The sequence below is a fragment of the Lacerta agilis genome, chromosome 2 (assembly GCF_009819535.1).
Source record: "Lacerta agilis isolate rLacAgi1 chromosome 2, rLacAgi1.pri, whole genome shotgun sequence".
Classification (NCBI taxonomy): domain Eukaryota; kingdom Metazoa; phylum Chordata; class Lepidosauria; order Squamata; family Lacertidae; genus Lacerta; species Lacerta agilis.
Window position 1 is genome coordinate 108,739,707 of NC_046313.1, and position 15,329 is coordinate 108,755,035.

A 15,329-nucleotide genomic window follows, 5' to 3' on the forward strand; every position below is an offset into this window, starting at 1 on the left:
GCTTTTGCCAGAATAAATGATAAGGATAATTGGGTTGAAGAGAGGATTCTGGAGGCTTTTATTGAACTTGCAAGGGCTGCTTGGAGAGGGGTGGTGGGGAGATTTATTAAACCGTTTTCTGATGTTTGTCTCTGCAACTTCAGCATGTATTCCAAGTCCTTTGGGTAAGTGAGACTCAGCCTTATCTGCCATGGCAGTGAGACAACTGAAGAACCGGGAACAGGGCCAAGGAGAGGGGGCATCTCAGAAACATTCTAACATAGTCCCACTGCTCAAATAGGAAGAGGAAGTGAAGGCAGGTCATCTTTTTAATCTGAGCTATGTGGAGCAAAGAGGAAATAAATGCTACATCCTTGCGCCCACTTCACCGCCCCTAAAATATATCCTGGGAAAGCCTTTTAAAAAATGTTATTTTAAGAAATGATATCCCCCCCCCCAGATCATTGGAGGGGCTGGAGACTGGACCAGTGGGTGGACAGGACTGGGAAGACGCTGGATCTGAAGAGAAGCTCAGAAATCCCCCAGCCTGCATCTCATGTTCTCAGTGGCTGCGGATGGGTGTTCAATTGTCCCATATGGGAATTTGCATCACAGTGGCTGGTTTGGCAATTGGGTGGGAGGAGCTTGCAAGATTCAGATTCATTCACTGGATCTCAAATAATTCTGAGACTGACATGAAGCTCATAAAAAACTCGCTTCCGTCTCCTTGGAAAAATGGCTCCTTAAATCGGCAGCCAGGATTTATGCCCTTTCTTTTCAATGTATAAAGTCGCATGCATGCCCCAAAGACACTTGTGTCCCAGCTCACTCCCCGTCTCTTCAGGCAGCAGTGATCCTGAATAATCGCACCTGAATTTCCTGGAAAGGAAACACGCCCATTTGCAGACGCAAACGAGAGAAAACGAAACCAGCTCTCTCTTCCTGGCGAGGCAGCAGCCATGGCTGCTTCTGGGGGTCCCGTGCAGGATCTCTGCGAGGAAGCCACTTGCCCCATCTGCCTGGAGTGTTTCAGGGATCCAGTGATCATCCCAGAGTGCGGGCACAACTTCTGCCGATCCTGCCTGATCCAGTGCTGGGGGGAATCGGAGGGAGAGGCTTCCTGTCCTCAGTGCAGAGAAATTATTCAGCACAGAAACCTCATCCCCAATCGGCCGCTGGCAAATGTTTTGAAAAAACTTACAGATGGGAAAATCCGTCTTCAAGGTGAAAAGGAGACCGAAGGAAAGGGGAAGATCTGCGAGAAGCACCAGGAGCCCCTGAAGCTCTTCTGTAAGGAGGACGAAAGCCCCATCTGTGTCGTGTGTAATGTATCTAAGGAGCACAAGAGCCACGAGGTGGTTCCTCTAGAGGAGGCTTCCCAGGAATACAAGGTATAAAATCTCTCTGGGTTTCCTTTGGGGAAGATGAGGGAGAAATAGCTACAGAGAAGGGGGTCTTGCAAGAAAATGTATTTAATACAGTCTCCCCTCTGGCAGCCAAAGAGTCACTTGCCAGCAAGAGCTTTTGTGCAGCCTTATAAAACTAAACTTCTGAAACTCTGTTCAATAAACTTTTTTTTTTCCTTTCGGGGGATTACAGTGCCCCCAATGTCCCCCTGCCTGCATGCAGGAGTAACTCACCCACCCACAGATCTTCCTCTGGAAGCAGCTCCCTTAGGAAAAGGCTGGAGGGTGGGGCAGTGCAGGTGGAAGGGATAGAATCACAGAATCCTTGAGTTGGGAAGGGAGAGTTTTGGGGGCAGGGAGCAAGCATATCATTCATGAAGAAAAAAGGGGCGGGGAAAAGGAACCAAGCTTTGATTTTGTTTTCTTTTCAGGATCAAATCAGCAGCTGCCTAGACAAGTTGAGGAAGGAGAGAGAGAAAATTCTGGAATTTAAAGCACATGCAGAAAAGGAAAGCCAAGACCTGCTTGTAAGCATCATTGTTACTTGGAAGTGAATAAGTGCTGTAGTCTTGAATCAAAATCCTGGGAAATGAATACGAAATACAGAAAGATGTTTATTTTAGAATGATCTAATCTACAGAGCATGAAAGATCATTTGAAGGAGGGGGTGGGCTTGTAAGTTTTTACGATGCTCTTTCTCTGCTTAATATGGCAGGCATGCTTTTCCAAGGGAATTCTGATGGCCTCTTCATCCTTTAACAGCAGACTAGATGCCTGATTGTGGCCCACTGTTCTCTTCTTTCAATCTCCTTGCTGCAGAAACAAACGGATGCAGAGAGGGAAAAGATGGTGGCAGAGTTCAGGCGAATCCACCAATTTCTGGAAGAGCAGGAGAAACTTATTTTGGCTCAGATGGAAGAACTGGAGAAGGAGATTGCAGCAAAAAGGGAGGATCACCAGGCCAGAATCTCCGGGGAGCTCTCCACTCTTGACAGCCTCATCCGGGAAATGGAGGAGAAGCTTCAGGAACCAGCGAGTGAACTCCTGCAGGTCAGGCCTGGTCTTGATGTGTTCGGGTGGAGTGTGCTGCTTCAAACTACAGGCGTTTCTTAGTTGTTGTCGTACCCGCCCACCCCCCAAAAAAAAGCTGCTGGAAAGAAAACAGTACATGAAGAATGAATGGCATCAGTCCTGGGGTTGCACAAGGGGCCCTGCTAGATCAAACCACAGGCCTCTTCATTCTAGCATTGTGTTCTTGCATTGGCCAACCAGAGGTCTCTGAGAAGCCTAAAAAACAGTAGTGCTCTCCAAACCTTTGATTCCCATCAGTTGCCACTCAGTTGCTTAGGATTTATAACTGACTGCAGAAATGGCTCCACTGACATCTTTCTTTCTTTCCTTCCAGGATATTGGAAGCTTTTTGCAGAGGTAAGTGATGGAAAACCTCTGCCTTATTATGTTGCTAGAAAATTTATTGAGAGGAACTCACTCTCCAGTTCCTCCTTCCAGAGATAGCCTAGGACGCCATCATCCATTTCACAAAAGCACAGACAAAAATAGGGACACATTTTCATAGTCATTTGTAGCTATTGGTCTCATCTACAATCATAGGAAGGAAGCCATTCCTCGTTCCCCTCCATTACATATTTTTCCCTTTTCCCTGATTGATTCATTTACTGTGGAATAAGGACAGAAAAGGGGGGGGGGACACCCCAAAGGTGCTTGTAAATATCTTCACTATAACTTACCCTTACATATTTGACATATTTCAGATTTCTGCAGGTTCTTCCTCAGACATAAGAATGTGAAAAAGGGCCCTGCTGGATCTGGCCAGTGGCCCAGCTAGTCCAGCATTCTGTTTTCACTGTGACTAGCCTGATGCCAGTGGCAAACCATGAGCAGGATCCGAGCCCCAGAGGACACTGCCCTCCAGTGGTTTCAGCAACTGGAGTTCAGAGGCACCACTGCCTTTGACCCAGCTGTCATGGTCAATAAGTGTCGAGAGCCTTGTTCTCCAAATGACTTCAATATATTTTTTAAATCTTCCATGTTTAGAAAATACAGCTTTAATTTCTAATATTTCTTCCTACTTTAAATGTAACCACAGGGCTAAAAAATATTAATAACTTTAATCATTTGAAATGCTTCACTAAAACTGACGCAGTTCTAGATCTCTTCCTAAGGACCTTGTATTGTTAATTTTGCTTCTAAATAATTCATTTGCATACATTCAGTCGTATTATGGAAGCAGGTGTGTGTCGGTTTTCCTTCAACTTCTTAGATGCTTTCTAGATTCACACGTCATCTTGATGCTCCTTTTTGCCATAGGAAGAACTCTGCTCTCAATTCCTCATGATATATCCATCATGCCTGTATTATCAGAATGAGACTCCTGCCTTGTCAGAAGGTTTCTTGCATTGGAAGGATGTTGGCTTGACTTGGTTCTTCTCCTCCCAGGTCTCAGGCGAAGGAGAACTTAGAGGATCCTCCTGTGGCTTTTCCTCCTGCCCTGAAGTGGAAGATCTGGGACTTCTGTGATATAAATCCGTTCCTGGAGGGCGTCATGAAGCAGTTCCGAGGTAATGACGAAGGGCTGTAAGGATTCTATACTAGATGTTTAAAAGTGTTCATGAAAGTGTCCAGGTCATATGTAATATTAGTAATGCCAGGAAAACGAAAGGTTTATGTATTTATCCTCTTTCAATATCCAGATGCCGCCCTTTCGTATACAGATGACTCACAACTTAAGCTAATTTTACTTGCACAATCACAGCTTGATGGGGATCACAAATAAATAAATAGGAAGTGGGGAGGAAACAATCACTTGTTGGGCTGTGGAGGCTCTCATGAGAAATAGTGCTTTTAATCCCTCCACGAAAATCGCTTTAAAGCCCTCTGCATTGTTTACTAGGCTCTGAGAGGCTCTTGTGGGGCCATTCAAGATCTTTAATGGGAGGGAGTGATTCGGGAGGTAATTCTGATTTTGCATGACTTTATGAACAATCCCCAGGAAAGTAACCCTCACATACGTTGTGAGTTGTGTGTAAAAAGTTGTATTTTAGTGCTTCACATGACTTAGCCAGGCCTCAGATGTTTTCACACTCCTCTCCCATTTCCCAAGTAGCCTCACCTACAGCCTCTCGGGCATCTCCTCTGTTCCTCTGGCCTTGAGATTGATGTAATACTGGCAGAAGGAGGGAAGAATAGAGGCTGTCAAAGAGCCACCCAGGAGCTGAGGGAACTGGGGTTGAGAACTCCAGTCCTGGAACAGGGATGTCTGGATCTTACATCTATATGAAGCTGCTGGGAGGGATCATCAGGGGGTTTGGGCTGGGTGTTCACCAGTATGTGGATGATGCCCAGCTCTACTGAGGTTAATCACCAAGAGCCTTCTGGCTGTTCCCTCACAGCGAGAAGTGAAGTTGCAGGGAACCAGGCAGAGGGCCTTCTCGGTAGTGGCACCCACCATCTGGAATGCCCTCCCTTCAGATGTCAAGGAGATAAACAACGATCTTACTTTTAGAAGACATCTGAAGGCAGCCCTGTTTAGGGAAGTTTTTAATGTTTGATGTTTTACTATGTTTCAATATATGCTGTGACTAGGGAAACAGCCATATGGGCGGGGTATTATTATTATTATTATTATTATTATTATTATTATTATTATTATTATATCTCAAGATTGTTGCTCATGGGGAGATCTTGTGGGGGGTCCTGCTCCTCCTCTAAGGTCTGAACAGGCCTGAATCTTGACATTGCCCCTGCCTTGGCTTATGCAGGGATAGTCAGCATGGTGGATTTTAGACCTTTTAAGCGGCAACTCCCATAAGCTCCAGCTGGTATGGCCGATGGTTAGGGATGATGGGAACTGTAGTTCACAATACCTAAAGTTCACCACTCTGGCTTCCCCAACTATAATTGCATGAGCTCATATTGTCATTACCAGATTAGTTATCAGGATGGTGTGATGCTAAATCTCTGTTCCCTTTTCTTCGTCAGACACACTGGGATCTGGACTTCAGCTGCGAAAAGGTAAATTTCAGGGTCGAATGTCGGCACAATTTCAGAAGAAATGGAATCTGCTTCTCAAAAGATGAGGTCATTGCAGCTCTTCCTGTCCAGGCCTTATTCCCCTCCCAGTTAGCACTTTCCATGTCTGCCTTACAGGTTTTCTGTCACGTTCAGGAAGTGATAAATTATACTTAGGTTGGCCAGAGGGGTACCTATTTATCTACTTGCATTTTTTGGTGTGCTTTTGAACTGCTAGGTTGGCAGGAGCTGGGACCGAGCAACGGGAGCTCACCCCGTCACGGGGATTCGAACCGCCAACCTTCTGATTGGCAAGCCCAAGAGGCTCAGTGGTTTAGACCACAGCAACACCCACATCCCTTACTTAGGTTGTTACACTCCCCCAATTCTCTTGTCAGTTAGTAGTTCCAAGAGGTTTCCTTTCATTATTTTAATAAATTAATTAAATTTCCATACTGCCCTATACCTGAGGTCTCAGTGCGGCTCACAAAATAAAATCACAATATAAAACCATAAAATACATAGAATCATAGAAGGGACCCAAGGGTAATTTAGTCCAACCCCCTGCAAAGCAGGAATCTCATCTGAAGCATCCATGACAGGTGGCCATCCAACCTCTGCCTAAAAACCTCCAAGGAAGGAGAGTTCACACCACCTCTCATAGGAGTCTGTTCCACTGCCGAACAGCTCTTACTGTGAGAAAGTTTTTTCAAATGTTTATTCAGAATGTCCTTTCTTGTAATTTGAAGCCATTGGTTGGAGTCCTACCCTCCAGAGCAGGAGAAATCAATCTTGCTCCCTCTTCCATGTGGCAGCCCTTACGATATTTGAAGATGGCTATCGTATCTCCTCTCAGTCTCCTCCTTTCCAGGATAAACACACCCAGCTCCTTCAAGCACTCCTCATAAGGCTTGGTTTCCAGATCCTTGATCATCTTGGTTGCCCTCCACTGCACACGTTCCAGCTTGTCAACATCCTGTTTAAATTGTGGTGCCCAGAACTGGACACAATATTCCAGGTGTGGCCTGACCAAGGCAGAATAGAGTGACACTATTACTTCCCTTGATCTGGACATTATACATTTGTTGATGCAGCCTAAAATAGCATTAGCTTTTTTTTTGCTTCTGCATCACACTGTTGACTCGCGTTAAGCTTGTGGTCCACCAAGCCCCCTAGATCCTTTTGACTTTACTGCTCGTAAGCCAGGTGTCCCCGATCCTATAATCAAAATAAAAACATAAACAATCCAAAAACACCCACACACCCTGCAACACATTTTAAAAGGGCATCGGATGTCAACCAAAGGCCTGGTTAAAAAGGAATGTTTTTGCCTGGCACCTAAAGGTGTACATTGGTACCTCTGGTTACGTACTTAATTCGTTCTGGAGGTCCGTTCTTAACCTGAAACTGTTCTTAACCTGAAGCACCACTTTAGCTAATGGGGCCTCCCGCTGCCGCTGCGCCGCCAGAGCACGATTTCTGTTCTTATCCTGAAGAAAAGTTCTTAACCTGAAGCGTTATTTCTGCGTTAGCGGAGTATGTAACCTGAAGCGTATGTAACCCGAGGTACCACCGTATAACAAAGTCACCAGGCCTTCATTTAAATGATCTTTTGAAGGATATCACTGGAGGATAATGCATTTTTGTCCCATTTGAGTTTAATTACCAATATCAGTAAGATGCATTCCCAACAGGCAGGTCCACTGTTTGGCATCCGCAGAGAGAGGCAGCCTGCATGACCACATCTGCTCATCAAAACAGAGCCCCCCTGATTCACTCTCAGAGCCCCAAGCAGGTCATTTCACACAGAGAGGGTCAAGGGAGACTAGCAGCAGAGCATAGAGACAGTTTTATGGGTGTCAGTGTTTTTACTTTTTATAACCTGCCTGGAAAGGTGTGGTATAACATCCTTTAAATACATAACTGAACTTGGGTAGTTGCCATGTGAAGGGTGTATTCTCTGCTGCCAGATTTACCTGGCATTTCAAGCATAGTATGTTATGTGATGTGAGGGAAAAGATTGAGCTGTGAATCAGGGAGACCCTGCTTTGACTCCACCTTCTGCCATGAGCTTTGAGGGTGATTAAAGAGGCCACTCTCAGCCTCAGTCCTCCCATCTGAAAAACGGGCATAATAAAGTTGACCTTACTTACAGGGCTGGTGTAAGGTTTCTGGGCACATAATGTGTGCGGAGTGCTTTCGTTACCAGAAAATAGGAAGGTGCCTTTTCATGGCACAACTCCCCCAAAACTGTACAGATGTTTCAAGAATTATTATTAAGAACTTGTGGAGCATCCTAGTCCTGAACGCAGTTAACTAAGTCCCTGTTCATTTCAGAGGGAATTACATTTCGGTCTAAAGCAAAGTCAGCTTCCCAGTTGACGTGGTTTCTGTTCTCTTTCCTCCTCTGCCCCCACAGAAAACGTAACTTTGGATCCAGACACAGCAAATCCCTACCTCATCCTGTCCGAGGATCGAAAGAGTGTGACAGAGGGAAAAGTGTGTCGATACCTGCCAGAGAACCCTGAGAGATTTGACACACAAACCTATGTGCTTGGGTGTGAGGGTTTCACATCAGGCAGACATTTCTGGGAGGTCACTGTGGGAAGAGAGGAGGGGTGGGGGGTGGGGGTTGCCAGAAAGTCTGTGAAGAGGAAGGGCGATTTAAATTTTGATCCTACAGAAGGGATCTGGGGTTTGGGGAAGTGGGATGGTATGTACAAGTTCTGCTCCCCCCATGAGGAGCCCAAGAAGATCCGAGTGACCCTGAACTGTGAAGGGGGACGGGTGTCCTTTCATGATGCAGATACGGCAGCCTTTCTCCATGCATTTCTGACAGCCTCCTTCTCAGGAGAGACCCTCCAGCCCTTGTTTTATGTGTCTGCCAAAGGCCACTTAGCACTCTCTGAGGGTAGAGACAGACAAGTAGATAAATATCGCCGCAGGTCCTATCGCCGTTTTCTCATTTCTCAGAGGCACTTAAGGGGCAGCCGTATTGGCAAAACAGTGACTGACTGACCCAAGTGTCATGGTTCAACTCAGGCCACTTCTGTAAATGGTACCAATTGGTTGTGTCTTCTGTCAGCCCTGAAACCTGCCTGCTGTCTTTCCCTCGTGGTCTCCCTTGGGAATCAGCTGCTTCAGTTGGTGCAGGAGGGGCAAAGGGGGAAAGAAGCAGACTAATAATAAAAACAAAATCAAACCTACCCTCATGCCTGTTCTAATGTACTTTTTCCAGCTTCCCAAAAGTCAATGAAGTCTGACTTACAGCTTTCTATGGAGAATACCCTCATCACTTCTGAATAAAATCAGAATTCTGAATAGGCATCACTTAAAACCTCCCTCAGCCTCCATCCTGTTTTCAGTTTCCCTTTCCCTCCCCCAAGACCTTCACTGGCTGTGGAGATGCAAGAACTGAAATACCACCACCTTTGCTGCTGCTCAGGGAAGCTTCTGTGGCATTTCAGTAAAGTCACTATATCCAAAGAGGCCCAAAATTTGCACGCAAGTTAGTTATGCAATCACTGCCTTGCATGCTTAGTCAAAACAAAAATATCTTAAAAAAAAAATATTTATTAAGGTTTTTACAACAAACATACATATAACAAAAACTACATAAACAACAAATAAAAACATTACATAAAAACATACATGATTCCTATACCTAATATTACCGTATTTTTCCGCTCCATAGGACGCACCGGACCATAGGGCGCACCTCATTTTTAGAGGAGGAAACAAGAAGAAAAATATTTTTTTCTGGTTTTCCTCCTCTAAAAGCCCTGTTTTTTTTGAGGATCATGTAAAAGTTTTGCAGCTTAAGTATTATGCTATGTTACTTTACAGCTAGTTACGTGTGTGTTGTGGTGTTCAAAAGATGTTTCATGTAATGAGGCAATAGTGGTGTTTGTTGAAGTCGTCCAGTGAGGGACAGACCTCTGTGAAGCAGCTTGAATTACCTGGATTTCCTTTAAGTCTGTGGCTCTAGCCCAGCCCTCTTCCTGCTCTCAGCCATGCAGAGCTGCCCGCCCGTTGGCCCGTGCCTCAGCGATATTGGCCAATGGCTGCACCGGGAGGAGGGAGTATGTAGTGAGGGAGAGGGGGGGAAATGGTGCTGAGCCGGGGGGGGGGAATGCTTCTGGGGGAAAAAATTGGGGGGGGGGAATGCTTTGATAGCTCTGCTGTGTATAGTGTGGGTCCTGCTTCTTCCTATGAATGGGGTCATGGACTTCTGCCCCCAAAGTCCTGCCCTGACGGCACTCCATCCCCCGTTTCCAACAGAGCTGGCCAGATGCCCCGCTTTGCCTCTGTCCCCAGCAGTACCTGAAACTGCCCCTTTCCAAAGAGGCTTCATACATATCCAAACTGCCTTTAGCTACCCCGTGAACCTTGACACATGCAGGAGAGATGCTGAAACCCCCCCCCCCAAAAAAAAAACATGGGCCGCGTTTCTGCTCGGTCGGTAGAGTGGACATCTCCTTGTCATTCTGAGGCCCTGCCCGCGAGGTTTACATTCACACCACCACCACCACCATCATCATTTGGGTCTTGCTGTGAACTTACTGCCCAGTGGGAAAAGAAATGCACTCTGCACATGCTCAGAGGCGCCCCAGTTTCTCTTGACTCCCAACGGAGAAGCAGCCAACAGATGGGGACCCAGCCAACGTCTAAGAATATCCCCCCGCCGCCCCGCCGATCCCAGAAGGTTTTGCTGTGGGGATTGCTGGCGGTTGGAAGAGGCGCTCTGCACTTGGCTCAGAGGTGCCGGAGCCTCGGTTTCCGTCGCCTCCCGCGGCGCACAGAAGCAGCGCTCTACTTACAGACTTTTCGGGGTGCAAACAGCACCCCAGAATGGATTGCGTCCGTAAGTAGAGGTACCACTGTATTTAAAATATTTATGCACCTGCCCTTACATTCAAAATTCCCAAGACAGTTTATAAGAACTAATACAAATTACTTTAAAAACAGTAATAGGCAGTACTGAAAACGATCTATGTGCAGGGGGTTAGGCAGAGGTTAATAAAGCCTGGGGAGATAAAAAGGTCTTTAGAAGGAAAAGGATGAATGAGTAAAAGCTTATTTATTTGGCACAGAGAGCATTGCCATACTCAACTGTGAAATAAGCAGTGATGCTCCTTCCCTGCCTGCTCCACAGAGCTGTGAGTGCCATGCAGCCTGCCCTGTGCCCACTAGGCCAACCTGTTGCAGCAATGGACTCTGTTTTGTTAGCAGTGAAGTTTCATCTGCCAGTCTGGTGGGCCTCTGTAGTGTGGTCTAGTGGTTAGAGGATCAAGATGAGCAGTGTTCAAAGCCACTCATAGACCCAGTCTCTTAGCTCAGCAAACCTTTTCAGCAGCAAACTGTCCCTCAGACCTTGTGGGGGGCCAGACTATATTTTGAAAATAAAAAAATCAACTAATTCCTATGCCCCACAAATAACCCTGAGATGCATTTTAAATAAAAGCACACATTCTACTCATGTAAAAACACCAGGCAGGCCCCCCAAATAACATAGAGATGCATTTTAAGGACACATTCTACTCATGTAAAAACACACTGATTCCCGGACCGTCCATGGGCCAGATTTAGAAGGTGATTGGCCCAGATCCAGCCCCTGGGCCTTAGTTTGCCTACCCATGGCCTAACCTCTTCTAAAGGCCTGTTGCACAGATAATGGGGGAAAGAGAAATGTATGGGGAGGGAAAGATGAGATAGAAACCTAACAAATTACTAAATGCATAGAATGGGAAGGGTGAACTCTCATCCTTGGCCTCAGGCAGCAAAATGTCCTTCACTAGCCCTCAGGGGAACAGCTCAGCTAGTAGAGTAGGAGACTTTCAATCTCAGGCTTGTGGGTTTGAGCCCCATGCTGGATAAAAGATTTCTTCGTTGCAGGGGGGTACTTGGACTAACTCTACAATTCCATGAAAAGCAGCCCAACTCTCCACCATGGTGCCTATTTTTAGTGAGTGTGGACAAAATCACTGGCCTCTCTGATAATGTGAAAAAAACACTGCCCCCCCTAGGTGAACACTGGGATTTCACAGCATTTTTAGCAATACGAGAAACTGGGTCTTTCATAATCAAAAAATGACTGGGTCCTCTTTAATCTGCTGTGAAGACCTACTGAAGCTCAATGCAGAGAAAGTCAGGGCAGGCAAAAGGAAGGACCTTTCTTCACACAGGATTTTGTGGGATTCCAATTAATTTTGCCATGTGCAGAAGGGCTTGAGGGTGACCTTAGGGAGGGGATCCCAGAGGCCGAGGCTGAAAAGTGGGTGGCTGCCTGAAAAAACAAACTCAAGACTTTGGGAAAAGGTGAGCAATGGGGAGGCATGGCAAGAGTTATAGAAAATGTGGCAAAAGTGGACAGGAATATGATTTTCTTCCTCATAGGCTGTGAGCTAAAGTTCTTGTTGTTGTTCAGTCGTTCAGTCGTGTCCGACTCTTCGTATCCCCATGGACCAGAGCACGCCAGGCACTCCTGTCTTCCACTGCCTCCTGCAGTTTGGTCAAACTCATGTTAGTAGTTTCAAGAACACTGTCCAACCATCTCATCCTCTGTTGTCCCCTTCTCCTTGTGCCCTCCATCTTCCCCAACATCAGGGTCTTTTCCAGGGAGTCTTCTCTTCTCATGAGGTGGCCAAAGTATTGCGGAGCCACAGCTTCAGGATCTGTCCTTCCAGGATCTGCTGCCCCCCTCTGGGTACGCCCATGGTCCTCAGGAACGCAAGAGTTGCCAGTCAGAGACGCCCAATGTCAGTAGCCATTAAAACTATGCTTATATAGAAGCAACTCCTACAACAGGGTGTGTGCAGGCAATTAGAATTGAACATTCTTAAAGAGACACAATCGCAATGACACTCAACCGATGGAAATCCAATACATTAAGTATTCCACATATTCATTTACATATCATAATTTTATCCAACTTATTCAGTGCGGCTTAATTATCAATGGATTCCATCTGGCGAATGGTCATAGCGGTCTCCACCTCTTAATATGAATCATCGAAGTATAAATAGATCGTAAGAGCTTGTAACATTATTAATGTTTCTGAAAAGAAAAGGACCAAAAAGGGCCTGTCTGAGCGGCTCAGCTTCTATTAACTGGCCATTGACCCCACCCCCAGCCGGCTGTCCTTTGTCCTACCTGGCCGTGGGCAGGTCAACGGGGGCCTACCTAAGCTGGTGGATGGCACCTGCCCAGGTGACCCCCGCTCGGTGCCGCAAACCCCGCCCACCTGGGGAAGGGAGGGCAGAAATTGTAACATTATTAATTGCCTAAACACCTGTGTGTAGTAAGAGATTACAGAAATTCAGACAATGCAGAGTATAAATGCATGCCCAGGAACACAAAGGTGATGAATCAGAACTACCGTATATACTTGCGCATAAGCCGACTTTTTCAGCCCATTTTTTGGGCTGAAAAAGTCGCCCTCGGCTTATGCTCAAGTGAGGCGGGCGGTGGGGAAGGAAAAGCGGAGAGAAAGAGCTTCTCTCCGCTTTCCTCTCCCTCCCCCCACCCCACCGGGAAATGTGCAGGACGGGGGCATCTTCTCTGATCCCGTCCTGTGCGTTTGCAGCTGTCTGCGAGGTGGTTGGGAAGGAAAAGCGGAGAGAAAGAGTTTCTCTCCGCTTCCCTCCCCCCCACCCCACCAGGAAATGTGCAGGATGGAGATCTGAGAGCGTCTTCTCCGATCCCGCACGATCCCGTCCTGTGCGTTTGCAGCTGTCTGCGAGGTCCTAGCGCCTCCAGACACAAGCTGGAAGGGTAAAGACGCCTCTGCCTCCACTCACCAGCAGAAAGGCACAGAATGGAGGATCGGAGAAGCACTGCACAATGCTTCCCCCTCTGTCAGTTGGGGGGGGGAGAGAAGTGGAGAGAAGCTCTTTCCTGCAAAAGGCACAGGACAGGATCAGAGAAGCTGGGGGCACTGGCTTGCCAAGGGTTAAAAAGGATTGAGTGGGATTCCTAGAGAGGTCAGGAAATACCAAGCCCACCTACAAAAGGAGGAGGGGGCCTTTGTCTCTCTCTTCTGCACGTGCTGCATCCCTGGCGCCTCCTGAATCCAGTGAGTCTCTGCTCATCTTGCAAAGGGTCCATTGGGGAGAAGAGGGGGTCCCTGTGATGAAGGGGAGGGTGCAAGGAGGACCCCCAAGTCAAGGAACAGAGCCTCTTGCCCCCCTCCGCTCTGCAAAGCCCAGGAGGAGGCAAGGTCACAGGAGCTCTGCAACTCTTATATTCCTTTGGATCCATTCACCGCTTGGCTGTTTGGGAAGGGAGGGGTCTTTGGGGAGGGAAGAAAAGGGCCTGAAAATAAACCCCCTCAGACACAGGAATCAGTCCCATTTATTGATAGAGGTTGTAGGGGGATGGAAATATTGGACATAAAATACACCAAAGAAATAAAAAGGAAAGCCTAACTGTTGGAAGAGGGGAGGGGGCAAATAAAAGAAAGCGCTTATTCTTGTGGTGCAGTCAAGCCTATGGAACTCCTTGCCCCAGGAAGCAAGGCTGGGACCAGTGCAGGGAGGAGGAGAGGCTCTGCTCAGCTTCAGTTGCGAGGGCTGAACTCTTTTCTCCCCAGCGATACTGCTGAATCCCAGTTGCTGGAAGGAAGTGCAGAAGGAGAGAGGGGCTTTTGGGCCCCAGTCCTGCTGATGTTCTGATATTTGGGGTGCCAAGTGTGAGCCCCTGAAGCTCTGTTTGGGGATACAGATGAGGAGGAATCCAGTTTTGAAGGATTTTAACTCTTGTGATTTACCGTAGCTTGGTTGCTGATTGAGCTAAAGTTTTTGCTTACTGTTTTTCTTTGAAATAAATATTCAAAAACATTTAACCTACTGATGCCTCAATTAATGTAATTTTATTTATTTTTATTTTTGAAATTTACCAGTAGTTGCTGCATTTCCCACCCTCGGCTTATGCTCAAGTCAATAAGTTTTCCCATTTTTTTGTGGTCAAATTAGCTGCCTCGGTTTATATTTGCGTCGGCTTATACTCGCGTATATACGGTATTTAGTAACATTTAGTAATGTTTACTCTCTATTAACTCTCGGCTGAAAAAAACCCACTGAGGAATTTCCTGTAAACCTTGTCGCTGAAGAAGCCCGATGGGCGAAACAAGGGTGTATCAGGAACTGTGCCTTGCAACCTTTGGACTTGACAATCCTTGGACTTTACGATAACAATACATATAGAAGATATGATATGTTGCCATCAGGAACTGTGCATTTTCATATGGCAATTAAAATTACAGTTTTATTGCATATTATGTTATGTTACTTTACAACTAGTTACGTGTGTGTTGTGGTGTTCAAAAAATGTGGTCCTCACTGGACGACGGCAGTTTCTCATGGGGGCTTGTGATGTATCAGTCGCCACAAGAGCCACTTGCACACCACCCCTGATGCCATGCTTCCCTGTGGAGTCAGTTGGCGTCTTAAACTGCCAGACATCGAGCGCTGAGGAAGCGTGCAATGAACACGCTTGTGTGCAAACAGCCCTCGACACAACGGCCGAGCCACCTCTTTGCTTCAATAGGACTAACAGATAAATATTTGCTGATAAATGCTCCTGGGGGACAAATGCAAACACACACACACACACACCCCGCATAGAAAGCCCACACCCTGGCCTGCAGGAGGATTTGCCAGGTAAGGAAGCTCAAGGTAGAAATTCCTTTGATCTGACACTTAGATTTCATTTATTGGTTGCTCAGGAGGAAAGATTCTCTGCCAAGACAGCATAAAAGCTGTCATTACACACAACAGCTTGCTCCCAGATTCTGTACTGCAAATGCATACAGTCGTACCTCTAGTTACGAATGGCATCCGTTCCAGAGCCACGTTCGTATCCCGTGACGCCTGCATCCTGAAGCACCAGGTTTTAAACGTTCTTTCATATGATGGT

The 15,329-nt window shown here is 46.6% G+C and overlaps 2 protein-coding genes across 2 annotated transcripts in view; both read left to right on the top strand.

Annotated features, from left to right (window-relative positions):
* Positions 1 to 15,329, top strand: part of LOC117042631 (zinc finger protein 850-like) — a 279,120-nt gene that overhangs the window by 146,904 nt on the left and 116,887 nt on the right. The gene's annotated exons all lie outside the window — the stretch shown is intronic.
* LOC117042842 (E3 ubiquitin-protein ligase TRIM7-like) lies at positions 868 to 8,620 on the top strand. Its single transcript, XM_033142500.1, has 7 exons — positions 868 to 1,370; positions 1,817 to 1,912; positions 2,205 to 2,435; positions 2,791 to 2,813; positions 3,843 to 3,964; positions 5,385 to 5,417; positions 7,834 to 8,620. Exons 1-7 carry the CDS (start codon positions 939 to 941, stop codon positions 8,430 to 8,432), a joined length of 1,536 nt encoding a protein of 511 aa, XP_032998391.1. The 5' UTR covers positions 868 to 938; the 3' UTR covers positions 8,433 to 8,620.